The 26,965-nt window shown below is 49.3% G+C and overlaps 1 protein-coding gene across 2 annotated transcripts in view; it reads left to right on the top strand.

Annotated features, from left to right (window-relative positions):
• Rptor (regulatory associated protein of MTOR complex 1) overlaps positions 1 to 26,965 on the top strand; it is a 300,137-nt gene that overhangs the window by 182,635 nt on the left and 90,537 nt on the right. For both annotated transcript variants that reach the window (XM_048429258.3, XM_048429259.3), the window contains exons 8-9: positions 16,078 to 16,178; positions 16,673 to 16,817. In XM_048429258.3, the coding sequence (XP_048285215.1) occupies positions 16,078 to 16,178; positions 16,673 to 16,817 (246 nt within the window). The remainder of the gene's footprint in view (positions 1 to 16,077; positions 16,179 to 16,672; positions 16,818 to 26,965) is intronic.

Here is a 26,965-nt window from a genome sequence, read left to right as displayed (position 1 = left end):
TGGGGAGGTGAACTCGGAGGACCTTCTGTCCTCCCCCTCCTGTGACAGATACCAAAGACTAGGTGTGGTGTTTTTGTTTATTTGTTTTTTATGTGGAGTTCTTGCATGTATGTATATGTGCCATGTGAGGGCCTGGGGCTGGCAGATTCCAGAAGACGGTGTCAGGCCCCTGGACCTGGAGGAGTTACAGGCAGCTGTTATGCTGCTGTGTGGTGCTGTGAGCAAACCCTGGGTCCTCTGTAGAAGCAGCAAGTGCTTTAACTCTGAGCCATCTCTCCAGCACTGGGGGTTTTGGTTGGTGTTTTTTTTTTGTATGTTTTTTTTTGTTGTTGTTTTTCGACACAGGGTTTCTCAGTGTAGCTTTGGAGTCTGTCCTGGAACTCGCTCTATAGACCGACTGTGCTGATTAAAGGCATGCGTTACCACCACCTGGCCGTTTGTTTTTTGAGTTAAGGAAGATGTAGTTTGTTGTCACTAGGGTGGGCAGGTTTCTGAATGAGTCTGGGAGGAGTGGTGGCGAGAGAACGTGGGACTCCACCATGCAGTGCTGAGAGCTTGGGAATGCAGGTCTAGTTGTGAAGTTAAAAGCAGAAATGCTGGTTTCCGAGAAGACTGCGTGGAAGAGAACGTGTTGAGATTGATTTAACAAGTCTCAGTGTTGCAGTCGTCATTGTGCATGTGGCTAAGGTGTTGGCTTGGGTCTGAGTCACAAGGAGCAGTCTATTTCAGTGGGAACTGACCAAACCAACATTTGCCGTTCGAAACACCATATTGCTACACTCCCTTGTAGCTTGACAAGGGTTAAATTGAGTGTGAATGGGTGAATCATATCTTTATTTTTATGCCAGGACAAATTACAAACTTGAGAATTAAACCACCCTCAGAGAAACCTGATGCAGAGCCCCAGAACTCACCAGCTACAGCCACTAGATCGAGTTCTGAGATGATGTGTTGTCACCTTTGTTTGAGGGATGCTGCCATTTAAAAGAAAGCTTTAGGCTTTTTTCTATCATGTTATAGTACTGTGAGAAGGTTTGATTTGAGACACATTGAAACAAATTGCTCTGATTGGTCCTGCACAATCCTCATCTCGTCCTCTCTGTTATCTTGATGTCTCCTCAAAACTTTCCCAGTTCCTGTGCGGTGCCTGTACTTGAGTGGCACTCCGCCTCCTCCCAGTCCACCCTCCCTCCTTCCTGGTCCACGGTGTTCCGCAGCACGGCCAGTGAGGACTTGATGCCAGCCGTGCGCTTACACGCCTCTGAGTTCTCACGGAACTCAGGCTTTGACCTAGCTCTCCATAGTCACAGCCTTCTGACTGCCCTACCACCGCGAAGAGGCAGCAAAACAGAGCTGTCTGCAACCAGGCAGCAGGGTGTAGAGCAGAACCAGGCTTTTGTTTTTGTCCCTATGTGTTAATCCGTGTACAGGCTTACATCCTGTATTAGGCCATTTTGAAGTTTCTAACATATAGTACTATGGAGACTGGAGGCACAGCTTGGTGGTCAGGCACATACCTAGCATGGGCAAGGCCGTGGGCTCTACACCACTACAACACACACTCATACACACACACACTGCCACAGAGCAGAACATAGAAAGAAAAGAGGCTTTCTTAACTTCCATTCTGGAGATATGAGGTCATGGAGCCACATCTGCTGAGGTCTTGCTAGAAGAGTCCTAGGCTGTGCAGTGTATGAGTGTATGACATGATAAGATGGGACGAGTATGTGTATGGTGACTGTTTGTGTCTCCTCCCCCTGACCTCGTCTAATCCTAAACCACTCCAGCGGCCCCCGGGTCTGCACAGGGCTGAGGTCAATCCTTGAAACTTTGGAGGATGCACTCTCGGCATATCCAAGCCGTAGGCCATCCTTTCTTCAGGATGTGAAAGATGAGGGGAATGTGGCACAGAGTGGACGCACACGGAGACCATGAGGCCCTAGGACGCATTGTCAGTGGGAACTGCTCTCCTGCTGCTGTTGCTGCTGGACGCAGTGCTCTAAGAAGCCAGTGTCTTCATGGTTGTCCTGGAGGCCACAGCCCCTTGCTTTATCATGCATCTGCACACAAGCTGTACAGGCAGAACGTTGGGACCTGTTGTCTGAGGATGATTCTCCAGGAGTGTGCTTGTCACCAGCATGCCACTGGGCAGCATGCCCTGGCACAGGAGCCCAGGGACACTTTTCTGGAAGTGGGGCCCAGGAGCCAAGTTCCTTTATCCCAATGCTGAGAGCCCGAGCAGGCTCCACTGTGCTTCCCTGCTCCAGGGCCACAGGAAGGACAGTCTCTGCGGCCAGACTTGCACGCACCACAACACAGTGTCAGCTGAGCCAAGTTGGCTCCAGAGCCCCAGAACATTTATAAAGCCTTTTAATATTCTATTCCTTTAAAACTTTGTTGAAATGAAGTGATAATAGAATAGTTACTTGCTTCTCTGTTGCATGGTCAGCACTTAAATTGGTTCAGGTCTGTTTCAAAGTGCCCAGGACTCCCTGTCGCCTCAGAGCCCTCTCATCCCAGGTACGAGCAGCAGACGGGTTTGTGTGGTACATCCAGAGATGCGTGTTCACCCCAGCTGCCTTCCTGGCTCGCTCAAAACCCCAAAGAGCAAAAGCCCAGCCTCCCCACCCAGGCAGCATGAGTGTACTCTTAAAAAATGTATAAATAGCTGATGGTTTGAGAATCATGGAATATTTCAAAATATATAAATTTTTGAGTAGTTGAGAGATTTTAATAAAAACATTTGCACGATATTGACAAAGCTGTCAGGGGAGTTGCTGGGTGAGGTTTGTGTAATTGGCTGGGTGACATACATGGTCACGTGCCCCTGCTCACTGTGGCTAGTCTACTTTTGCAGAGAGTTGGAACTCTGGGTTTTCCAAATCTCATTTGCATTAAAGCTGCCAGAGAATCCATCATCATCTTGACTCGGGCCTGATGAGCTCCTGGTGGTTATGGTACAGTGTCTGCCCCTTTGCTTTCTCCAGGTACAGTGTGGCCTTCGTGCGGAGCTTGAAAGCCTCCCCGTGAGTTCTTAAGTGTACTGACCTTGGATCCAAATTAATTGATGGGCTAGATTGTTTCAGTTACAGTTATCAGAGCAAACAGCGGTGACTGTCTATTCAGTTCCTTGGTTCCCGTCTATTTTCTCCATAGCTGCTCATTATTCTGAACAAAATCCTGAGCTCTGCGGATTAGTGAGAGACTGGAGAGGAAAGCCCTGAGCGCCGGTGCTCCTAAGGAAACCCTAGTGAGTCCTCGAGAGGCAGGGTGCGAGGATCTGGAGTTATGGAGAGCTTACCGGGGATAAATAGATGCTAGCAAACTTGTAGTTGCACAGAAGCACAACATTAGTGGGGCTTTAGGTAGAGCTGCAATTGATTTTTCTGGCTTTTCAGGGATTCTAAACATTCATTTGTGTACAGTCTTATTCTTTCATTTGGCTCACCATGTGGGAAGCCTCTTCTGTTGATTACACCTGTGTCACACTGTGAGTGTGACTTTGGTTCTGGCCCACCTAGCCAGTATGACAAGTCTCTCTGCACAGATGGGCTGAGGACAACAGGCATTTGTTTCCTTCGTGATAAAAGATCCCCAAGGGGAATGGACATCCCTCCTGGCACACCTCTCCCCGCCTGCTGTAGGCAACTGAGTAGCATTTGCACACGTGTCCTTTGCCCATGTGTCCTGCCTGCCACTCATACTTCTTTCTCACACCCACCGCTGATGTTGTGCACAGGCCTCCCTCGGGGCCAGAGTGCTTCTGAATCAGAGCCTTGGCTGTCAGGGCAGCATTTCACTGAGCCTTCAGCTGTGGCCATGAGAATCGTAGCTCCCACTGCAGATGAGAGCCCCTGAAGTTCCACAGGACTTTGGTGCTCTTAAGAAGCTGACTGGCTTGTTTTTTCTCATATGCTGTTGGGGATGGAAGCCAGGACCTCATGTATACCAAGCAGGGATTACTCCATGGAACTGTACCCAGCACCAGGGTGTGGTTGTTGCCACCTGGTTTCCTTTCCATCTTCATGACATTGGGTATGACAGTACTTCTGCTGTCAGCCAGTTAGAAATCCACCCTGAGTTGTGTTGATACCTGTCTTTGCTGTCACTAAAAAAGGGACTGAGCTCCGCACTGTGGATTTGCTGGGTGGATATGGTGGAGACCAGGGTCAGTTTTCAGAGGTTGCCTTATTGCTATGCTCCAGATATGGCTCCTCAGGACACCAGGGTGGTTCCACTGTAGCCTTAGCAATTACCTGCAGATGCCACAAGCCGCATGTGGGTGTTTGTTACCTTTAGTATCTTAAAGCTAGGGAAGGTATCTGTTTTCCAATAAGCTGCTATGTCTGGAAGGAAGAGTGAACTTCCTTGAGCCCCCTCCACTGCTTCTAATTATCTGTGCTCACCTATTGCCTGATGAATATGCCTGTTGCTGCTGCAATGCATATTTATATTCCAACTCCTTTGAGAGAGTGGCAATAAGATCCATGCTTGCAAATTAAGGGACATTTTTCAGCTCTGAAACAAAGTAATGAAACGCTTAAACAGTGCTGGAAATATTAGGGTTCTCGGAAAGCTCCAGGGATCCTACAGATGCTGAACCTGCTCCAAGAGGCAGTTAGTTGGTATTCTGATCACTAGAGGCACAAAGTGTACAAAAAATTATTCATGATTAACATCGATTGTGTAAACACGTACTCGAAAGAGCTAACGGGCATGTCTGGAGCAGCACAGCTGCCGCTGGTGCTCCTGCTGCTTCAGAGGCTGCAGGACCATTTACCTCCAGGTGCCCACCGCCTTAGCCTCGGCTTGATTCTGGATTTGAAACTATGTGGCCTTCATCACATTCTAAAAGTGCCCAGTCCTGTGTGGAGGGCCTTATATATTATCACCTTCCCTTTTCTTGTTGGAGGTTTTTTTGTTGTTGTGTTGTTTGTTTGTTCGAGTAGCCCTGGTTGTCCTGGAACTCACTCTGTAGACCAGGGTGGCCTTGAACTCAGATCTGCCTTCCTCTGTCTCCTTAGTGCTGGAATTAAAGGTGTGCACCACCACCACCTTCCTAAAGGGCCCTTTGAGGGCAAATTTTGTCATCCACCTTTTAAGAGCCAAGAAAATGGAAATGGCAGAGTGGGTGTGCCTGGCAGTCTGTTGCAGTGGGCATCTAAGCCGTGCCATACCCTTCCCTCAGCATCCTCACTTAGGACGATATGTGGGCTTCCCTGTCACAGGCCTGGGGACCATCACTGCCCGGGTAGACTCATAATATGGATAGTTTTAAAAGGTAAGCATTAAAAGATACAGGCTTGGTTTTATGTTTCTTTCCGGTGTAGTTGTAATAGCTGTTTATAGTGAACAATCAGTAGTTGATCAGCATGCATGGATCACCAGTTCTGAGAAATTGGCCCTTGGTCTGCATGGTCAGGATGTGATCTTCTGAGTAGCCTCACTGGATTGGGGGAACAAATGCCCAGGGCCTGCACAGAGAGTCGGAACACTAACAGGCAGAAAACTGGATCTCTGCCTGCCTACCCGAGGCCTCGCCCACACATCCAGTCACCTGTCCCTCGCCTCATCTCCAGCCTGGCACCTTTTACTCACACTTCTGTCAAGGCAGAGTGGGTGAAAGGTGCCGATCACCTTCTGCCTACAGGAGTTCCATGGTTTGTTCTGATGGGCAAGCTCAGAAAGAAACTCAGCCCTGCAGCGACATCACAGATGAGTCTTGGAAAAAGGATGTCAGGACTCAGGCTGCCATGGGGGCACCTGCATACAACGTGCACTGCTTCCTTTTTCTTCACAGTGGGGCCGAAATACAGGCCTTTGTTATCAAAACAAAGGTCTGCGTTCCTCAACACCGTGCCTGTCAGTCTCTCTCTGTGGCACTGACTTCATTTCTACCCAGCTCAGAGTTTGGGTCCTAAGGAAACCAGGTGTGCTGGGAGGCAAGATTTCTCATTGAACATAGCTGCCAGGTAGAGCACAGTCAGCCACAGTGAGACAGAGCTTGTGCCTCACCTGAACGCTTGACCCACCTTTCTGGTGGCAGCTTCTGTTTAACTAAGGGCTGACTTCTGAGTACAGCTGTTGCCTGGCAAGCTGCCTGTCACTGCAGTCACATGTCTGTGAAAGCTGGCCTCTCAGCTGATTCCTGTGCCAGATGCACACACTTCCCCATTGTCTCTGTGCTTTTGTCTGTACTCAGTGCCGTTACCCTCCAGCATTAACATTCGGTTACATCACCACCTTAAGACCTCCTGACGTTCCTCGTTCCCTCCTGTACCTCAGAGCACCCATCTGAGCTCGTTTTTCTTTACCTTTAGTGTACGTCTACTGGGGGAATTTCTGTCTGTCTGAAAATGCCATAATTTCCCCCGTATTTGTTTTCATGGTTTTAGATCAACATTGCCAAGAGACTGTCAATAAAATCCCTGGAGTTAACTGTGATTTGATGAACCACTGCTACCAGCAGGGTGGGTCTGTAGTGCTCTTACCTCACCCACCCCACCAGTATTCCTGACCCCAAGCCCAGGCCACCTTGGGTCTGCCTTCCCATATGCTGGAGTTGGCTTTTCCAGAATGTCATGGAAGTGGAACCTTTGGAAGTGTGTATGGGTTCTTTGATCTATGTAAACCTTTGAGATTCTCACAGGCTTGGTGTACTGGTGCTACGTTCCTTTACTACAAGCCGCATCCTATTGTGTGTCAGTTTGCTTCACCTGGTGGTGGGTCATTTTGGTTGTTATACTACAGTCCGTCATCTGTGGTCACATGTGGAAATGCTGTGTTTGTTTCCCCTGGATACATACCTGTGTGTGAAATGGCTGATGGAGTGGTAGGTGTGCATTTAATACTATAAAAGAAGTTACCAGGCTGGTTTCTATCATGGTGGACCATCTTTGCAGGGGTGAGGGTACTACCATTCTGGATCCGCGTCCACTCCTAGTGTCCTGCATTTTCAGAGTCAGCGGTTCCAGAGGACATACCGTATGGTGTCAGGATTTGAACTTAAATTGACTGTCTGCTGGAGCACCTTCATGTGTCGGTGCCGTTGGCTTATGGGTGTGCCTTCAAGTCTCTGGCCAGTTCTTAAATTGTGTTTGTCTTCAAGTGTGTTGGGTGTCATTAGTCAGAGCCCTATGTTGTTAACAAGTTTACAAAGTCTGTACCTTGTGTTTTTGTCTTCAAAGCAGTCCTTCAAAGGGAAGCTTTTCATTCTGATGAGATCTGATCTCATAGCTTTTTCTTCTATGGTTTGTGATTTCTGTGTCCCACTTAAAAAGGCTTTGCCTGACTCTTCCAGGGCTGTTGACCTTTTTCCCTAGAAGTTTTACAGCTTTAACTTTTAAGTTTATGCTTCATCTTAGGCCGTTTTTGTATGTTGTGTACAGCCACATCTCAGTATCCTCAGCCTGGACTGGCCCTTCCAAGAGTTGCCTTAGAGGCCTTACCTGCTCCCTGCTGTCTGCCGCTGCTGTGCTTGTCTTGTGTTGGATCGATTGTTTGGGTTTGGGTGGGGAGGAGATGTCTTTGACCTGTACTTAATATGTGACCTTCCCTTGAACAGCTTTCTCTCACTGTTTGTAAGGTTTCTTGTCTGTACTTAGGCGGCTGTACCTTGCTGTGGCATTCTTTGTGGTTATTCTGCTCTGTGTCTCTGTCATTTCCTGGCCTGGGTGCTATGGGCTGAATTATGTGTACTATGGTAACAGCTTTTCAGTGTCTGTGTGTTTGATGGGGAAGGGGTGGTGCCAGTACAGCATTGAACACCAGAGCTCCTGAGACTGTCCCTGGGTCACAGTGTAAACCGCAGGTTCCTGACCATTTGGCATTTGTGAATGGCTGGCGTGTGTGCACTGTGTATGAGGAGCTCAGGCGACATAGCATACAACTGGGTTGTGGGGAGGAATGTCAGGGCGTGGTTTGTGGTCTGATTTGGCTTAGGAGAATGTTAACTTACAATATTTTTACAAGTATCATAAACACCCATTGTCCAGCAAATTAGCTCCAGGCTTCAGGCTCTGCCCTATAGCTTTGAGTCATTAGGAGGAGATGTGTATGCAGCCTTGGGTCCTAGCTTCAGTGCAGTGCTCTTGATGGGGCTCTGTGTGGATCTGTACACATGCACACAGCTCTGAACCAGTGTGGGTGCTCCTGCCTTCCTGAAGAGCCAGCCATTATGTACTGACCCTCGTTTTCAGAACTGTTTTCAAAGGAAATTGCTGGGTTTACCTCCTGTGGTCTCTGTAATGGATCATTGCAGTAAGAGAACCTACAAGGTTGTGCACACAGTCACAGTCACTGTGGCCATTGAAAAGTGAGGATGCACGTGCCATAGCTAGTTGACTTCATCTGTCTGTGTTAAAATACCTCCCCCCTTTAGAAACTGCCTTTCCTCAAAAACAGGAGGAGTTTTATTTTCCTTTGTTGTGTAGGGACTATATTTTTAGCGGATGTCTCATTAAACACAAGTAAGCAAAAAGAAATTTTAAAAACACCCATACCCCTGCCCTGCCAAGCTACTGTTGGAGCTGTGGTGTGGGCTGTTTTTGTGTCGTGGGCGTTTGTGACCAGCATGCAGTGTGTCCTTACACAGCGCCTCGGTGTGTTGCAGGTTGTTTGCTGTTGTGTGGACTGAGCTGGCCACAGGGATGTGTGCCAGCGTTTCTAGTGGACTTCGGATGGTAGGACTTGTACCATTTTGTTACCTTCTTCCTGAAAGCCAGGATAATGCTGAGCTTTTTGTGCAAACAGAGTGTAATGATCAATCAGTAGTGATTCCAGCATTGGCCCACCAAACACACATGGGCACGTGAACATGGTGCATTTGTGCCAAGCATGAAGACAGCCTGGACAGCATCACTGTTAAGATATAGAGGCACTCACAACATCCTATGGGGCAGTGGAGAAGGCAGGAGCGACCTCTACAGGCGGTGGAGGATGGAAGGAGGTGCCAGAGGAAGGTGTCTGGAGAGGTTACAAACCCGAGCTGCGTGGTAAGGGACTCTGTCTGGGCAGTCCTGAGTGCACGGGGTGCCCAGCCGTGAGGATGCGATGTTGACACGTGGAAGTGCTGATGGTGAGTGGAATAGTTTAGGGCGGTTAATGAGTTAGCCCCTGCATTGGTCGGTTGTCCTGCAGTTGTTTCCTGTGGCTGTGAGAAATACCGTGACAGAAGCAGCTAAGGGTATAAAAGATTTATCTCATAGTTCCAGGTACAGCTTCTCATCTCAGGGAAGTCAGGGGGCAGGGGGCTTGAAGCAGCTGGTCACATCCGGTCAAGAGCAGAGACCGCATGTGCCCCTTCTCCTTTTACAAACTGGGACCCAAATTCAGGGAGTGGCACCTTTTAGGATAAGGTGGTCCCCCACAGACTTGTCCGCAGGCCTACCTGATCCAGACAGGTCCTCACCACGGCTCAGGTGAGACTTGAGTGGGGCAAGTTGACACTTAAAGGTGGGCATCACAGGCAGTCACATGAGGCAAGGAGGAAACTGGGATCTTCAGCTTCAGTCTGTCCCAGTCTCTGCAGCGCTCCCTCTTGGGAATGTCCAGGTTTCTGTTCTTCCACCTTTCTCGGCACAAAAGCATTTCTGGGGTGCTCAGAGAAGAGCGAGGCTCTCTCCAGGAGCTGAGGCAGACCCTGAGGACATAGCTGAAGAATAACACTGAGCCTGACTCCTTCCCTGTCCCCATCTGCAGCTGCCACAGAGTTACAGTTCTACCCACTGGGCGGTGGGGAGTCTTAGGGATGAGTGGGAGCTGCTGCTGTTTTTGAGTTCCATGAGTCAGGTTTGTGGGCTGCTGAGATTATGCAGTGTGCTTAGCGCTCTGCCAAAAACTCTAAGGAGATTGATACATATCGAGGAAAGAAAGTCATTGCCCATAGGAATGTGTTATCTAGTTACACAGGAAATCAGCCTAGAGAAGCAGTGGTGGGTAATAAAAAGAACACAGGAAAGGGCTTGGAGGAGTGCAGGGACTCTTCAGAGATAGGTAGGGGTGTGTGTGTGTGTGTGTGTGTGTGTGTGTGTGTGTGTGTGTGTGTGTGGAGTGCGGGGACTGTTCAGAGGGGTGTGTGTGTGTGTCAGTGTGTGTGTGTGTCAGGAGTGCGGGGACTGTTCAGAGGTGTGTGTGTGTGTGTGTGTGTGTGTGTGTCAGGAGTGCGGGGACTGTTCAGAGGGGTGTGTGTGTGTGTCAGTGTGTGTGTGTGTCAGGAGTGCGGGGACTGTTCAGAGGTGTGTGTGTGTGTGTGTGTGTGTGTGTGTGTGTGTCAGGAGTGCGGGGACTGTTCAGAGGTGGATCTGGTTATGCAGGAGCTCTACTAAGTTGCCATGTCCAGGGCATCTTGAGCTCCACAGCAGAGATGGAGCTGCTTCTACACTATGTAGAAATTGACCCTACTGACCAAGAAGGGACATGGGCAGCATAAATAAACAGAAGCCAGTGCTGCTGTTCCTAGCACTGTGCCATCTGGCAGTGGGCCAGTCTGAGGAAGCATGGACCAGATTGGCAGCAGAATTTACAAGATCAGCCATCAACTTGGTAAGATATTGACAGTTTTGAGGCCACGAAGGGATTTTCTGTTTGAGTGCATTGGACAGAAGTCTTTAGCTTGCCCCTCAGAGGCCTGGCTGTTCCCGTGGAGTGTGCCCAACCAAAGCTGGGAAGCCTACTCTTCTCCAGCCGCAGGTGTCTAATGTCGTTGAGATTTTAAGTAGAAGCACTCAAGGCCCCTATGGGAAAGGCATCAGAGGACTTTGCAGCATTCTAGCTGACACGGTGTGAATTAGAAGGGTTGAATGGGGCAGCCTTCCTTCCCGTCAGGCAGAAGCAGATTGTCACAGGAACTCTGTGCCACACCTGGTCGAAGGCTGGGGAGCGCATGCGTGAGTGGGCTCATAGAGTGGGCCGTTCCTGAAGAGAAGTTAGCGGTGCTGCTCTAGGCTCCTCTTGAGCTCAGGCTGTGAAGAAAGATGCAAAGAATGAAGAACAGCCAGGAGAGTCACTGTGTGAGGCAGGAGAGTCACTGTAGTTGCTCACTGATCTGAGCAGGCTGATAGCCCTGAAAGGCAAGGGTGTTCCGAGGTTTATGAGGTTAGGGCAGCATTCCCAAATTGAGTCAGGATCCCACAGAGCAGATCAGGAAAGGGTGTTGGTACCTGACTTTCCAGGGGCAGGAGGGCCAATAGTAAGGGCTATCAGAGATCTGTTGCTTCGTCAAGAACGGGAGCAGCAAGGGAAACCTGCTTTGCTGATGGCTGCCCTGTGGTTTTCCTGGATTTGAAGGAAGAGGAGCCCTGTGAAGCACAGAGAGAGGTCCAGGGTTGTGAGGTCTTGACTGATTTTTTTTTTTCCAAGACCAGAAAGACGTGGACATCATCAGCTTGCTATAAGCCCTACCTCCTGTATCCCAGGTCTACTTGTTCCTGGTCCTCAGACCTTGTGAGGCAGATGGTGAACCAGGCTATGTTCAGTTGTTCACCACTTTTTCTCAAAGTCAAGAACACCCTCGGGACAGCTTAGAATGAAAAGAACACCTTCCTGGGAGGTGATCTATGTACAATGGCACACATGGCAGTAGTCCCAAGTCAGTGGTTGGGTCTAGATAGTTGTGAAACTTGGTATTGAAATAAACCAGACCTCAGTGAGCTCGGACAGTTGACCCAAGACCACAGGGCAGTTACTGGCCAGATTCAAGCCCATGTTTGTCTGACACCAGAGTTCAGGCTGGCTGTTTACCCTGTATATCCCTCAACATTGCTCATCAATTTGTAAAGACCTCTCATGACCGAGGCCCGATCTGTGAGTGTGCTCTTCCCACAGTACATGACTCTGTGCAGCCCCATGTGAGAAACAGACCAGAAGGGCAGGTGCTAGTGAGACACAAGTTGGCAGGGCACTCGTTGGAATGAGGCCAAAGGAGGTAAAATCATCCAGACATTCAGACACTGAACATGTACTTAGAGATGTCTCCTCAGTAAGGTTTGGATGACCAGTGATGTAACAGGGTCTGTCTGTCGGTTAGGTGGAAAAGGGTGGCTCAGGAGTAGAGTGGTGGACAGATTCTGTCTCATGAGTGATATGGCCATCAGGGGTGTGGGCTGAAGAAAGTGGCCCAAGAGAAAAGTGGCAGACCGCCATCCCAGAACCAGCCCCGCTCTGAGCTCATCACATCCGACATCCGTGGCAGTGGAGAAACTCAAATGTGGTCACTTTGTGGCAGCAGGTGCTGAACAGGGGTAGCCTGAGTGTTGAAGTCAAGGGAGATGAGTCCTGGCCGGAAACAGCTGCAGGGGAGTGTAATGTATTCAGGAAGATGGGAATAAACCTTGTGCCGGCAGCAACAGCGGGAGGGAGAGCTGAGGAGGCGGCATGCCCCTGCCAAGGAGGTATCTGGCTGCCGTTGTGTCTGCTGTGCAAGTGTGACCCGTTTTATTTTAGTCCCGTGTTGCACATAAGGTTAGTTTTCGTGACTCAGAGCCGAGACACAGGATGCAGAAGTTGCCCAGCCACAGCACAGCTGGGACTAGAGTTGGCTTCTCATCTTTCAGTCCTGTGATCGCTTTCCACATAAAGTTTGTCCTTAATTAGCACCAAGGAGTTAAATTTTGAAAGAGCCCCTGTGCTTGTCAGTGGACTTTCTAGGACCTAGAGAAGCTTCCAAAGTGGGGTGGGGTCTCTAGTGGGATGTTACAGCTACTTGGTTCCCTCTGGGTCCTGCTGCAGCCTGTGACGATCCAGATGGCTTCCCCGCTTCCCTGTCAGCTCTAGACGACAAGGAGAATGGGTGTTGGCTCACTCTGCCATTGTCATCCCAGAAGGACCTGTCTGCAAATGAGCTAGAAGCCACACCAGTGCTTACTCACTGGACAGTCGGTCCATCAATCGATCGACCAATCAGTGTGATGATTTTTAGGTTTATCTGCAACAATTGGGCAGATGCGTATATTTTTATGATGATCTCAGGGAAGATAGGGGCTTTTCAGGATGCTATGGAATTTTAGTGCTGACTGTCACACATTAGAGCTTTGTTTTGTTTTGTTTTTAAATACAAATAACCCAGACCCAAACACAGGCTCTGTTCTCAGTGGCTCTTCGGTAGTGACACTTGCCAGCAGCTTCTCCCTGCTGAGAGCACAGCTTCTGTTCACATCCCCAGGAAAGCAGCCTGACCTGTGATACACAGCCTCACTTGACTCATGCTGTCTCCTTAGAGCTCACCTTCCTAGTGCCACCCAAGGCTGAGGACAAACAAGCAAAGAAATGGGAGGTCTCCAGTGTCCCCTGCAGTTCACGTGAGGTGGAGTCTCCATTCTCCGTGTGGATAACAGGAAGTGCACACCCCGTCCCGGCACATGGAGGTCTTCCTGCTGCTCTCCGTGCATATGTTTTGCGTGATCTTGGCTGTGCCCTTGACTTATTCCTATATTATAAAGCACATGTTGAGATGTCCAGAAAATCACTATGAAACATCTAGTAGCCAATTTCTCTATGGTTGTTCTATAATTTACTTTGTTTTGGTCACATAGCCCATTTCTAACTTGTCACAGTCTTAATAAAACCACACTCTGCCTTAGTGCATGCTGTACTAAGTACATCTCCTTAATAAGTTTCTGGATTAGAGTTAACTGGTGGCCAAGCACAGTGGCACACACCATTAATCCCAGCACTCGGGATGAAGAGGCAGATGGGGCCCTGTGAGTTCAAGGACAGCCTGGTCTACAGAGTGAGTTCCAGGACAGCCAGGGCTACATAGTGAGATCCTGTCTCAAGGGAAAGGGGTTGTTGACTGCTGGCTGGGAAGCTATGCACTGAGATAGAAGACAAGGTTATATATGTTCCTAGTGTGATTACTCTGTTTCCCCAAATGTTGCCATAGTTTCTCTGACCCTTCCCTGAATGTTGTGAACTGGGGGGTTTCTGTAAGTGTGTGCTTGATGCCTACAGTGGGGCGGGGAGTGGCACAGTAGATCTTGCTGGGAAGACTACACTGTGGATGCTTGGTGGTCACTTAACCTCTGGTGTTCGCTCATCTAAAGGGAGGCTGCCCTGGTTCGGCCTGCTTGTACCTAGGACTGTATGTAAGCTAAAGGCCTAAGATTTCACTGGAAGAGAATGCTCTGGTGCTGAGGAGACTAACCTGGGGTCGGGGTATTCATCTGACCGTCCTTCCAGGTGCTCTGTTTTTAGTGCAGTGGCTAGCCTACACTGGCTGTTCTAGGATAGGACTCACCATACCAGGAATACCAGCTTGAGGTTGAGTGAGAGGGCAGTCTGTAAGTCCCATGGTGTCAGACACACCGAAGCTGAGCTCAGTAGCTAACCCTTTCTCTGCTGGAACTCTAGTAAAGCCTCTATCCCTAGGCTCAGGTGACTGTCTTGGTCAGCAGTGTTCTGCGTGTTGGCAAATGGAGAGAGAACAGAGCTCTTTTGGTCATTTCCTGAGCACCGCCCTGTGGGTTTGCCTTTGCTGAAGTGGCCTCTTTTCTCTCTAGTAAATGATCTCCTAGAGGAGACAGCTTTCAATGGGTTCTAGTAAGCTACTGAAAATTTTGTAGGAACCCCATACTTGAACTTGGCGTTAGTAGTGGGGCCGTCGGAACACGCTGCCGAAGATGGTGGTCGTTGTGCTTGTCACTCTGACATCCCACTAACAACCGTGAGAGCTTGGTTACAGAGCTTTGCTGTGTACTGTTTTCAGTCATGAAAAATGTCTTCTCTCTAAGGGTGTACCCCACACTCACATAGCTCTGTGGGGAGAGACTCCAGGGAGAGCGGGCATCTGCTTTCCCATGGTTTCACACACACACACACCTCCGTGGGGTGCTCTCCATGGCAAGAGAGCAGGTAAGGAGAATCTCACACCCCGGGTAAAGGTCAGCCAGTCTCCAACACCCCGTGCTGCATTCACCCCTGGCTCTTGGTACTCTGTGGTCCCCGCACATGGCCAGTACTGGGCTCCACGGTACGAGCACAGGCCGGACGTACACCTGCTGTGAGCCTGCTGCTTTAGAGGACTCCACTGACTGCTTTCTTTTTCCCTGGCGTTTTTCTGTGCCTCCTTGAAGACAAGGAGCATTTGTACAAACGGTGTTAGTGGAGGAATGCGCTCACTCGGCCTAGTTGTGTTATGTAGCCAGCCTGGCCCTGCTCCCCTCTGTTCCTGAGTCTTTGAGCTGTTCTTACTGACAGTACCATCAAATGGGTGACTATAATGGGAATTATTAATCTGTTCCACCTTATAAATAGCAAATCACACTCTAGTCTCTAAACCAAATCACTGTGAACATTTTCCTTCTGGGAGGAAGAAAGAGTTTCTAGTCAGATATAATTAAACTTGCTACCTGGTGGGTAAAGCTAATCCTGCGGCAGAGCAGAAGATGTAGGGCATGCCCACCCGCACCTTAGGGCTTTGAACTGCTCTGGCCTGCAGTGGGCACATCCGTGTCCTAGACATGGACCCTCCGCCTTGTCCGGATGCAGGTCTGCTCCTGGATTGGCACTCAGTGCAGCTTTCCTCCACCTCCTCTCCGTAGTGCACACGCCAGGCTCTCCGTGCATGCACTTGATGTTTGTTCCTCATTTGTCCCTCCCACGGAGTGGTACTCTTCATGGTAGCAGGTCTTGGTCTTCAGGACCAACTGAAAGACTACGCGATAAGTAAGCTGTACAGGGTAGGACTTTGTTCCCCAGCTCTTCTGCAGCAGTGGATCCCTTGACCGTGAGATGCGTGTCTTTGAGCCTAGCTGGGCTTGTGCTGCATGTGTGGAACAGTACAGCTGTGTGCTGCCAGCTGTGCTTGGTCCATACCTGTAAGGGCAACAAGAAAACTGTTGGTGTGTGTCTTCCTGGAGAGCAAAGCGTAGGAGCTACTTAGGGTGAGCCTACGTAGTGACTGTCTTGTCTCCTTGAAGGAGATGTGTGGGGACTCTGGGAATGTCAGGGACTCCAGAAGTACCTCCCAGCCTCAGCCCAGCCTGTCTTTCCCTCTCCATCAAGATCTGTTCCCATATCTGACTCCTTTGCCTATTTCAGTAGCCATGGCAGCACTAATGCAGATGCCATCTTGTCTAGGATTCCTGGCCGGCTGAATGACCGAAGAACCCCTCTGGGTGAGCTGAACTGGATCTTCACAGCCATCACAGATACCATCGCCTGGAATGTGCTCCCTCGGGGTGAGAGACACAGCCATCAAACAGTATCACTGGTCCCCTCCAATAAAGAAGCTCACGGGCACTGAAAAACAGGAAGGAGAGCCAAAGAGCCTCAGGAGGGTTGGGTGTGGTGATTTGGTGCAGGGACCAGGGGTCAAGTGCTTAGAACCACGGCAGGTAGCAAGCTCCACGTCAGCCCTGCTCTTCCCTCAGTAATGTTTTCCCAGCAGGCTCAGGACTCCACTTCCATAATAAGTGTTGACATTGGCCTTTTCTGTTGAAACCAGAATTTTTGCTATAAAACATGTGTACTTTGTTTATAGGTTGGTTGGGATTTGTGTTTTTGTTCACATGTAGACTGATATGTGCATGTGTGTGTGTATTGCCAGTGAGACGTGTGTGTGTCAGTCTCAACTTGTCTGTAATAATTTTGATGGAAGAAAGCTTGTGTGCTTGGCTTCCAGTGCTGGGCACAACTCACTGAAGATCCCTTGTTATTTTTTATCTGCCTTCAGATCTCTTCCAAAAGCTCTTCCGACAGGACCTGCTTGTGGCGAGTTTGTTTAGAAATTTTTTATTGGCAGAAAGAATCATGAGGTCGTATAACTGCACCCCAGTGAGCAGCCCACGACTCCCACCGACGTACATGCATGCCATGTGGTAAGTCCATCCAGCAGTCCTCGTGTGCTTGTCGCTGGAGTGGGGTAGGCTTCCTGGAACCTCTGTCCTGGTCTGGAGAAGAAGGAAATCCTAGGTGGACAGGGTGGGCTGTGAACCCACACTCGCCAGCGGGTGGAGCTGTTGTGAAAGGCTGTAAACTGCAGGAGGCGGAGCCTTAGAAGAAAAGGTGGCTGGGGCGGGCCTTGAGTCTTTTTCCTGCCCAGCCCCCACTTCCTGTCCTCACACTGCTGGTGCCCTGTAGCCTTGGCTTGGCTGTCCTGGAACTTGCTCTGTAGACCATGCTGGCCTCAAACTCTCACCTCCCTTCTTAAACTGTGAGCCACAGAAAGGGTCCTCTTACTTTTTGGATCTTATACTGAGAAAGAAATTGCCGCAAATTTATTAAGTGAATACAAGGTTTCTCTAAAATGTAAAGCCATGTGTGACATGTACATACACTATTGTCTTTAATCACTGCTCACCATTTTTGTTACTGTGGCCACAGCCAATGCTAGTAGTCATAACAGTAAAAATTAATACAGCATTATTATTAATTAATTTTTATTACAGTAAAAATTAATGGAGCTGGAGAGAGGGTTCACAGCCACCTGTAACTCTAGTTCCAAGGAAGTCAGCGCCCTTCTCTGCCTCTTCAGGCACTACACGCACATGGCACACATACATGCATGCAGACAAAACACTCGTACACATAAAATTAAAATAAAATTTGAAATAATAATAAATTTGAACATATCTGAAGACATTTGATGTGGCTTTCTGTATTGTCAACTTTTCATTGCTTTTTAAAAAGATTTATTTATATATCTTATGTATATGGGTGTTTTGTCTATATATATGTCTGCACACCAGAAGAGGGTGTCAGATCCCTCTGGACTACAGTTACAGGTGGTTATGAGTTGCCATGTGAGTATTGGGAATTGAACTCAGGACCTCTGGAAGAGTAGCCAATACTCTTAACTGCTGAGCCATCTCTCCAGCTCCTAAGATTTATTTTACTTTTATTTTGTTGAAACAGGGTCCCATCGTATAGGCCAGGCTGGCCTCAGACTCATAGAGATCTGCTGTTTCTACCTCCCATGTGCTGGGATTAAAGATGCAGGCCTGGTTTAACTGCCATTAGTTAGCAGAATAGCTGACTTAATGAGTTTATAGAGGAAAAAGTTATACTGCCGGTTATGGCTTCAGAGATTTCTGTCCATGGTCTCTTGGCTACCTTGCCTCTGGATATGTTTTGAGGCAGCACTTCCTGGCAGGAGCACATGATGGAGCAAATTGTTCACTGACAGTCTGCTGGAAAGCACAGAGGGGAGGAGAAGGGGAGAGCTGGATCCCAGTGTCCCCTTCCTGGGCATGCCCAGTGCTCTGGCATATTCCCTCTAGGCACCACCTCCCAGGAGTGCCTGGGAGCCTTGGGGACACTGCACATCCAACTGGCAGCACTCTTCCACACAAGTGGAGCTCGTGGATTCCAAAATCAAAGGACAAAAATAAGTCTTCACCGCAAAGGCCTTTGTACAGTATTGCAAAGTCGGATTTTTTTTTTAGTAGACACATAACGACTTTTACCACCAGCAGGAACCCAGAGAAGCAACTTGTTTGTAAACTTACCCACCCAGAACCAGAAACTAAGTATTTACTGGGGCAAAACCAAAGTGAGTGGTGTCCAGCCCTCATGGACTGTAAGCAACAAAAGTTAAAGCACATGGTCTGCATCCTTCCAAAGTGTGGATAGTGTAACATTGAAACCAAGCGTGGACGTGGACTGCTGAGAAGTAGCTGGCTGTCCAAGCGCGGAGGGCGCGCCCAGCTGGTTCGTTTCTCATTATGCTATGCATTGCAGAGGGGAGGGCAGAGCACTCTCTGAGAAGCCTGTGAGATGTGTAAATGGCCCTTTGGGGCACAGATACAGTGAGCGTTTGGGAGAGAACACATCTTCAGAATAGCTGACTTCCTTACATCTTGTTTCCTCTGAGCCAGAATAAAAGCTTTATTATAAGAATCCAAAGCCAGGTTTGTGGCACATGCCTTTGATCTCAGGAGGCAGAAGCAGGTGAATCTCTGAGTTTGAGCCAGCCTAGTCCATAGAGAGAGTTCCGGGGCTGCAAAGACTGAGAAACCCTGCCTCGAAAAAACAAAACAAAGGAAAAGAAACCAAAGGAATGGCTGGGGAGACGGCTCGATGATTAAAGTGCTTGCCGAGAAGCCTAGAGTTCAGACCCATGGAAGTGCCAAGCGGGTATGGCAACTGCCCTGCCATTCCAATCTCTAAAGGTGGAGGTGCCAAGCAATCCCTATTAGGTTTGATTGAGAGATCTTGTTCAGAGACTAATGTGGAAGATCCCTGACACCAGCCTCATCCCTCCACATTCACACTGCATGAATACCAGAGAAGCCAAAGGGAAAGAAGCAGGTTGGGCAGGATGACAGTCTCCCCACAGAAATTTTCTCACAGGTCGGATGAGAGGCAGGGGTCATTTGAGAAGGGACCCTGGGAACCACAGCTGTCTGCATGCAGCTGTGCAAGGGAGCCTCTCTCCTCTGGGACCGCAGCCTTGGCATGCTGAGCACCTCTGCTGTAAGAATGCCCACCTTAGCAAGTTCTTGTAGATGAGAAAATGTAGTTCGATATCTGCCTACAGGGTTAGCATGCCAGCTTCACATACCTTATTCCATTCACTGGAAAGAATCCTGTGGCTCGTGCCATGCTAAGAGGAGGGAGTCTGGTACCTCCTTCCACCAACCCACAGCTGGATTGTGTTCTCACTGTGTCAGGATGGAGCTGGTGAGGAGAGACATGGGTTCTGTGGTAGAGCAAGAATGTGACCCTGCCCACCAGGAAGCCTGGAGCTGCCTTCTCATAGATGGGGAGGGCGACCCTTTAGGGCCAGTGTGCCTCATCATCTGTAGTGGATCCTTTTCCAATCCAGACCCACACAGTCAGCATAGGCCATTGACAGGGCCGTGGAGAAGCAACATAATCAATCATGAGATCTCACTGTGAAGAGTAAAGAATGGAGAATTCATAGCAAACCGGATGTCCTTTACAAGTGGTTAGTTCGGGGCCGGGCGGTGGTGGTACACACCTTTAATCCCAGCACTCAGGAGGCAGAGGCAGGCAGATCTCTGTGAGTTTGAGGCCAGCCTGGTCTACAGAGTGAGTTCCAGGACAGGCTCTAAAGCTATGAGAAACCCTGTCTTGAAAAACCAAAAATAAGTAAATAAATAAATAAATAAAAATTTAAAAAAAAACCACAAGTGGGCAGTTCAAAGAGTAAAGGAACGACTGTGCTGAAACAAAGATCTGCAGAGAAAGGAAGTGTTCTGTCTCGAAACCCAGATAGGCTCGTAGGCCTCTGCCAATGCTGTTAGTGAGAGACTGCCTCCAAGCGTCTCTGCACAGAAGTATGGGGTCAGAAAAGAGCTGAGTAAGTCTTCATGGCCTATAGCTGCACAGCGGTGCTGCTGCGCTTGCTTACTAAAAGCTTCGCATATCTCTGTATCCGAATTCTGGGGACAGGTCCTCCAGACTCAAGCCCACTGTGAACCAGAGAGCCCAGCATCCTCTTAGGAGGCCCCACATGGCCTTTGTACAACTTTGCCAGCAAAGAAGTGGAGGCTCCATCCAGACAAGCATGTAGCCCCATCACTGGCAGCTGACCCTGTTTTTCTGGTCAAATGGCACAGCTCCTGCCATACCCAGGGGTGGGTCAGGTCGTGGCAGTGGGAAGGGGCTTTGGGACTCCTGTTCAAGTCTCTGAACTATAAGGAGTATCTTGCAAGAGAGAAACATTTGCCACTGGTTGGAGAGAGCAGGGAGCAGCACATAGCATAGCTGCCTCCTGAGGCCACCAGGAGAGACAGTGTGTCACCCGGACCCACATGCCAGTTCCTTATTCCCTTCTCAGCCAGCTCCACTCTCTTGCCAGATAGAAGCCCAACATTCTTCCTTCCAGCTGGATATTGGGGTGCCCAGGAGTTTACAGTGCCTGTTCTGGAAACTGGTCAATCATCTTGGTGTTTACTTCATTTAATGCCCAGCACCAGAACCACTGACTTGGGGCCTCACCCTTGACTGTAATGTTGCTGGGTTCGGTCCCTGACTCTGACTTCTGCCCAGCCAGCTTCCTCCTCCTCAGTGCCTCACTGCCACCTTCCACTTCTCTTTGTAACTTCCTGCAGCTCCTGTGCCCCACCCTCTCTTTGCTGTCTTCCCCACCAGTACCTTTCTCTGCCCACTCCACTTGGCCCTGAACTAACTGTGCTCCACCCAAGCAGCCGAGTTCCACAGGTCTAAGATACAGACCGTGACTGACAAGGGACTCTGAAAGTCTGATGGTGTCTCTGTCCAAGCCTTCCTGACAAAACTGCAAGTAGAGGATAGCCCACCCCAGTACCGTGGAGGATAGCCCACCCCAGTACAGTGGGAAAAGAGTCATCTCTCTCATATTGTTATATAAAATAGATGTTAAATAGCACATTAGATGACACTGCATGTGTCCACAGTACAACTGTTTTCCATGCCACAGTCTCTGTCGTACACAGAAAAAGGCTGAAGAGAGTCACCACAGGCTTCAGACAGGATAGCGGTGACACTCACCTCTTAAAAACTGTTGGAGATTCCTTTGAAATTAGAGGCCTCTTTAGAGATTTCCTATTCCTTTGAAACAGTAAGTGCTTTGTTTGTGAAATTGAATCATTATAGTGAAGGCATTATTTGTCATCAAATAAAACTTAGAAACAAACATAAGAAATAATTGGGCATTTCTCTGCATGATGAAAACATAACTAGCAAATTCCCCAAGGCTCGGTACCTGTACTTGATCTCATGTGATACTTTTCAAACGATGTGGAAATGGCTCATTAAAATCTCAAGTTGGCTGTTAATTCATGTCCATTAGACAGAGTTCTGCACGTGGAACTGCACAGTCAACGACATACCCAGCCGTAAAGGGGATTTCTCTGTGAGAGGAGCTACACACCCACTGTACTCCATGAGGTGGGCTGGTACACCCTGGAGGAGTGTAAAGCCATCAGTACCAAAGAAAGTGAGCCAACACAGACGCAGTAAGGATCAGGGTCTCCATGGCATCTGACCTCAGTGGGAAGAGCCTAGCCCTCCACCCAGCAAAATGACAGCAACAGGGAGACCCACCCAGAAGAAAAGTTGTGGGGCAAGGTCTGCCGACTTCATGAGCTGCTCCAAGCTGGGCATCCATTGTAGGAAGTGGACTGGAGTACTCCTTACTCATCTTCCTCAGTCCATGTGTGGCTCACCCTTCAGATCTATTGGGCCTCCATTTCCTGTCCTGTTGATGCTTCCAGACCCCATGCTAAGGTGGTGTTGGAGGGAGAAAGCCGATTGTTCGTCCTGGATGCCCAGAACCAAAATAACCACACAGAAACTATATTAATTAAATCACTGCTTGGCCCATTAGCTCTAGCTTCTTATTGGCTAACTCTTACATCTTAATTTAACCCATCTCCACTCCATTAATCTGTGCATCACCGCGAGGGCGTGGCCTACCAGCAAAGTTTCAGCATGTCTATCTTTGGTGGCTCCATGGCATCTCTCTGGCTTCACCCACTTTCTCCCAGCATTCAGTCTAGTCCCCCCCTCCTACCTAAGTTCTGCCCTATCAACAGGCCAAGGCAGTTTCTTTATTCATTAATAGTAATCACAGCACACAGAGGGAACTCCCACATCAAGGTGATCAGGGCAGTGGTCCTACTCCCCTTCCCTTCTGCCCCTGCTCTTCTGCTGAATTTGCTGAGATGTCAGCTTCTGTTTTCTGCTGCTTAAGGTAGGAACTACAGTGATCAAAACTGGTAGGCGGGAGCCTGCCGCGGAGGTCTCTCTGTTCAGTGTCTGATAAATTAGGGCCATTCAACTCAGGAGGAGCAGCATCAAGTGATTTCTGCTTGTACACATTTTTTTGCCTGTTGCCTTTTGAGTTGTTAGGGGTTGAACCCGGGATCTTACACTTGTTAGACAGTATCCAGGGTGTTTAATTGGCTCCCCAGAAGGTGAACTTAGGAGAACTCATCTGAACTTCTGGGGCCCAGAGGATATCACTGGATCAGAGGGAGCTGGGGAATCAGGAGGGAGTGCCCCACAGAAAGCACGTCTGCCCCACTTGGGGTCTGCAGTTAGGCAAGGAGGCAGAGCAGGAACTATTGGGAACTCAGAGATGTACTGGGCAGTGGTGGTGAGGGTCCAGAGTGTGACAGGACTTGGTGACTGAGTATATTGTAGCTGCCAGAATCTTAGGGGAAGTCAGTGAACAGATGGAAACTGAGTCTGGGGTCAGGAGGGACTTAGGATACTAATTTGAAAGGTGGCATTCGAGTAAGGGAGAAAATGGCTGCTATTTGTTTACTTAGCACCTGTAAAATTTCCCCTGAAATCTAGCACACATGGTCTCACTGGTCCTTGCCACACTTCTGACACATACATCCTCTTGTTAACTGTGCACTAAGAAGCTGAGGGTCTAAAAGTCTGTGACTTATCCAAAGGCACACAGTACCTGCTGGCTGAGCAATAGTGTGATTGTACCTAAGCCTCAGCCTCCTCCAGGCCTGCATTGCTCAGTTCTGCAGGAAAGTGGGATGGCTGCCCGAGAAGAGGATCTCAGAAAGCAGATAGCAGCTCTTGAAGAAGTGATCTGGGGTCGGGGGTTATGAAGAGGAATTAGGACCTGGCTCAGGGCTGCATCCTGCTGGTGAATGCTGGCCCAGGGCTCTTTCCATGGTGTTTTAGCTCTTCATTTGGAGGCAGGGGAAATAAAGCTTTCCAAGGATACTGATGCCCAGGGTATCCCACAAACTCATCATCTCAGCACCCCATTTAATTCTCCAGTTCACTCAGATGCCTGTGTATCTTAAATGTGGATATTGGGTGCAAATGTTATTTAACTGATTCAAGTGTGAGCTAGAACCCTGTGGCAGTAAATCCCCCATGGAACCTAAGAGAGGAGAGAGGAAGAGAACCAACTGAAGCTTGGGGGCTCAGTAGTCTTTGGAGCATAGGTGTAATGCACCTTTCCAGTCGAGGAAATGCACGGCCAGGAGCAGAAGGGTTGCGGGCTGTAGGCATGGCAAAAGCAGGTCCCGTGACCAAGTCTCAGCAAACAGCCCCCAATGTAAATTAACCCCACCACAGAAACCAGTCAGACCATCCAATTTTTGGTTAAGTAATCCAAAATCAGTGTTTTCATGTGTCATTACCTGTTTTCTTATGTTGAGATCTAATGCAGTTTTGTAAAAACGTTTGAGATCCAAACTCACCAAATCCATCTATAAACTACAGAGTGGAGTGCCAGGCACAGGCTTCAGGAGCCCCTGAGCTCAGCACAGCCACCACCCCTGACGTGGTGTCCTCAGGCTCTGACCTCTTCCTGAGCCCAGGCCGTCTGAACAGTGTCTGGAGGTCCTCTTCAATTTGAAATCTTGTGCCCGATGTCTTGGCTCCTGGCTCTATGAGAAGCACCGAATACGTGCATTCGAAGGGTTCCTGTGACTTCAGGGAGGAGAAGTCATGCCTCTGACATGTGTTCTCTGGGAAGGGCTCGGTAATGACAGCGCTGTCGTGAGCTGAGTGGGGCAGTAAACACTGGTCAGTCCATTCTGTGCTGGGAGCTACATGGGAAAGCCACGCTGACCAGACTCCGGGAGGGACTGCTTGGACCTGGGGACAGGCTGATGCTCTTAACTGCTAGGTCCAGTGCGACAAAGATGCATTGGAGCAGGGCTTAGCAGCCTCCTGGGTTTTATGGGGACACAGCAGCCCTAGGGGCCAGCGGGATGAGCCTGACCTCAGCAGAGAGCTGTCTCACTGGTCTCTGCTTGATTCCAGTGCCCCACCCCATCTCCTGGATGTCTCCTTGCCACCAAAACACTTGAGAAACTAAGTCACCAAGTAACCCCAACCTTCAGAGGAGCTAGGTGAATGGTTCCCCAGGCCTTACGTCTGTCTGAGTGCTGTTCATTTTTTTTAACATGCATTGGTGTTTTGCCTGGATGTATGTCTGTGTGCAGGTGTTAGGTCCACTGTCACAGGAGTCACAGACAGTTGTGAGCCACCACGTGGATGCTGGGAATTGAACCTGGGTCCTCTGGAAGAGCAGTCAGTGCTCTTAACCTCCAAGCCATCCCTCCAACTCTCTAAGTACTATTCTAACAGTGAAATCAGTCCTCTTGCCTGCTGCCTCCTGGGCCCAGCATGGCTTGCTTGCCAGGCTAACCTTGGATGATTTTCCAGTTTGTCGTGTTACTTGAAAAAATTGTTCCCTGAATATTAGATGTTCCTTGTACCCAAAATAAATAAATAAATAGATAGTAAATAAGTAAATAGACCATTTCAGAAAGGCTCTCCACTTCCCTTGGGTGTCAGGGGCTTTGCTGATCTACCTCATGTACCTCAGGCCTGGGGGAGGAGGGCCGGTGACTGTTAACCTCCTTTTTGCCTCCTTCCTGGGCCTTGGGCATCTTAGTTGTATGCATTTCCCAGAGACTAGCCTCTGCACCGCTTCACCCCGGCCCATGTGTGCTGGGATGGGTTCTCAGCATTTATCACTAAGAAACACTGCAACTTGAGGCGTTTGTTCATGGGTCTATTGTTCCATGGGTCTGTATGCTAAGCTGTAAGTCCTCAAACCAGCATAGTGCTCACCACGTGAGCTCCCTGGAGTCCAAACTGGGCTGGGTGTTGTGTGAGAGGATCATCCCACCCAAGCTGTAGATTGACATGTGAGGTCTTGAGGCGCAAGTCCCCACCCCAAGGGACAGCTTTGTTTGGACTAAACTGAATGAGAAGCCAGGCCAGACAGACACAGTCCCAGATAGGCGAGGAAGAAGGTCCCCGCTTGCCTTTGCTTCCATGAGTACTCCACGGTGCGCTTATGCCCAGGGAAGAGGAAGACTTATGTCCCTGGCGTAAGCACCTTTATCCTGCAGGTGTGGCATGTACAGCACAGCCCCCTTTGAGAGACCATCGTGGTCAGTGGGAATGTTCTACCAGATGCTTCACCTGCCTCCAGAAGGAGCTGGGCATCCAAGTTCCCAGAATCTAGCAGCTTGACACACTGGCCTTTGTCTCTCCAGTAGTTTTAGGCCATGGCTCAGGCTGAATGGTTTCTAAGCCTTGCCTTCCTATAGAGCTACCTCGCCATACCTCTCCCCAGCTCCAGGGCATAGGAAGACCCGTGGGCAGGCTCATCACCACCTCTGCCCCTTTGTGATGTCTGGCCCTCTTGGAGGCTGGGCTTGTAGACCTATCATCATTGGCCTGTCCTAACCCAAATCTGCCCCTTGAAGGGGGGGTGAGGAAAATAGGTGGAGAACCATGCCCACCTCTTAAAGCTCTGTAATTATCTGTATCTGAGGGCCACATCACTGCAGAGCTGAGCTCCTTCCAGACCTTGGCTGAGCCTCACCACTGAAGGGTGGCTGGTAGACTCGGCTCTGCCGTCTGCCACCGCAGGTGATAAAACCTTCCCATAGTACTCGGGGCTTGTGTTCCTTCACTAATAGATGGCGACACACGCATCCCCAGGGAACTCATAGGAAAGGTAGGCAGGAAAGAGCCTTTGGAGTAAATAATTTAAAATCGGTTATTATATCCTTGAGTTGTGATGGAGAGGCATTGTTTCTAGTGAGGGAGAGGGAACAAAGCCTACCAAAAAGTGGGGTTAAAGCATAAGTAATGTACGTTTACACTCCGCTTCAGGCGGAGGAAGCAGATGATGAAATACTCAGAGTCCATTTCCTGTTTAATTTTTGATGCAAAGCCATCAGGGAGTCGTTCTCCTTCACTCTCAATTTCAGGGGTCCTGAAACCTTGCATTTCTCTGCGGTAATAACCTGTGTTTTCTGCTCTGATTGATCAGTGCAGATGGAGTCCACACTGGCTCGGAAGGCTTTCCTCCAGCCCACGCCTGGGCGCTTGCCATCCTAGGCCAGTTTCCTGAAAACCCAGGCTCTTCCTGGAGGTGACTCAACCAGCAGCTTAGAAAGTCCCTCTTCCCTCCTTGCTGTGTAAGGAGGGAGGCCAGTTCAGATGAACTGGGCTCATCCTGTTACCCCCCCCCCCCCGCCTGCTCCAGATCACCTCAGCTCTACTACTCTCCTCA

This window comes from Myodes glareolus, chromosome 9, assembly GCF_982192425.1.
Source record: "Myodes glareolus chromosome 9, mMyoGla1.1, whole genome shotgun sequence".
Taxonomy (NCBI): Eukaryota; Metazoa; Chordata; class Mammalia; order Rodentia; family Cricetidae; genus Myodes; species Myodes glareolus.
The sequence above is the reverse complement of the archived record's forward strand: the minus strand, read 5'-3'. Positions and strand labels throughout refer to the sequence as shown.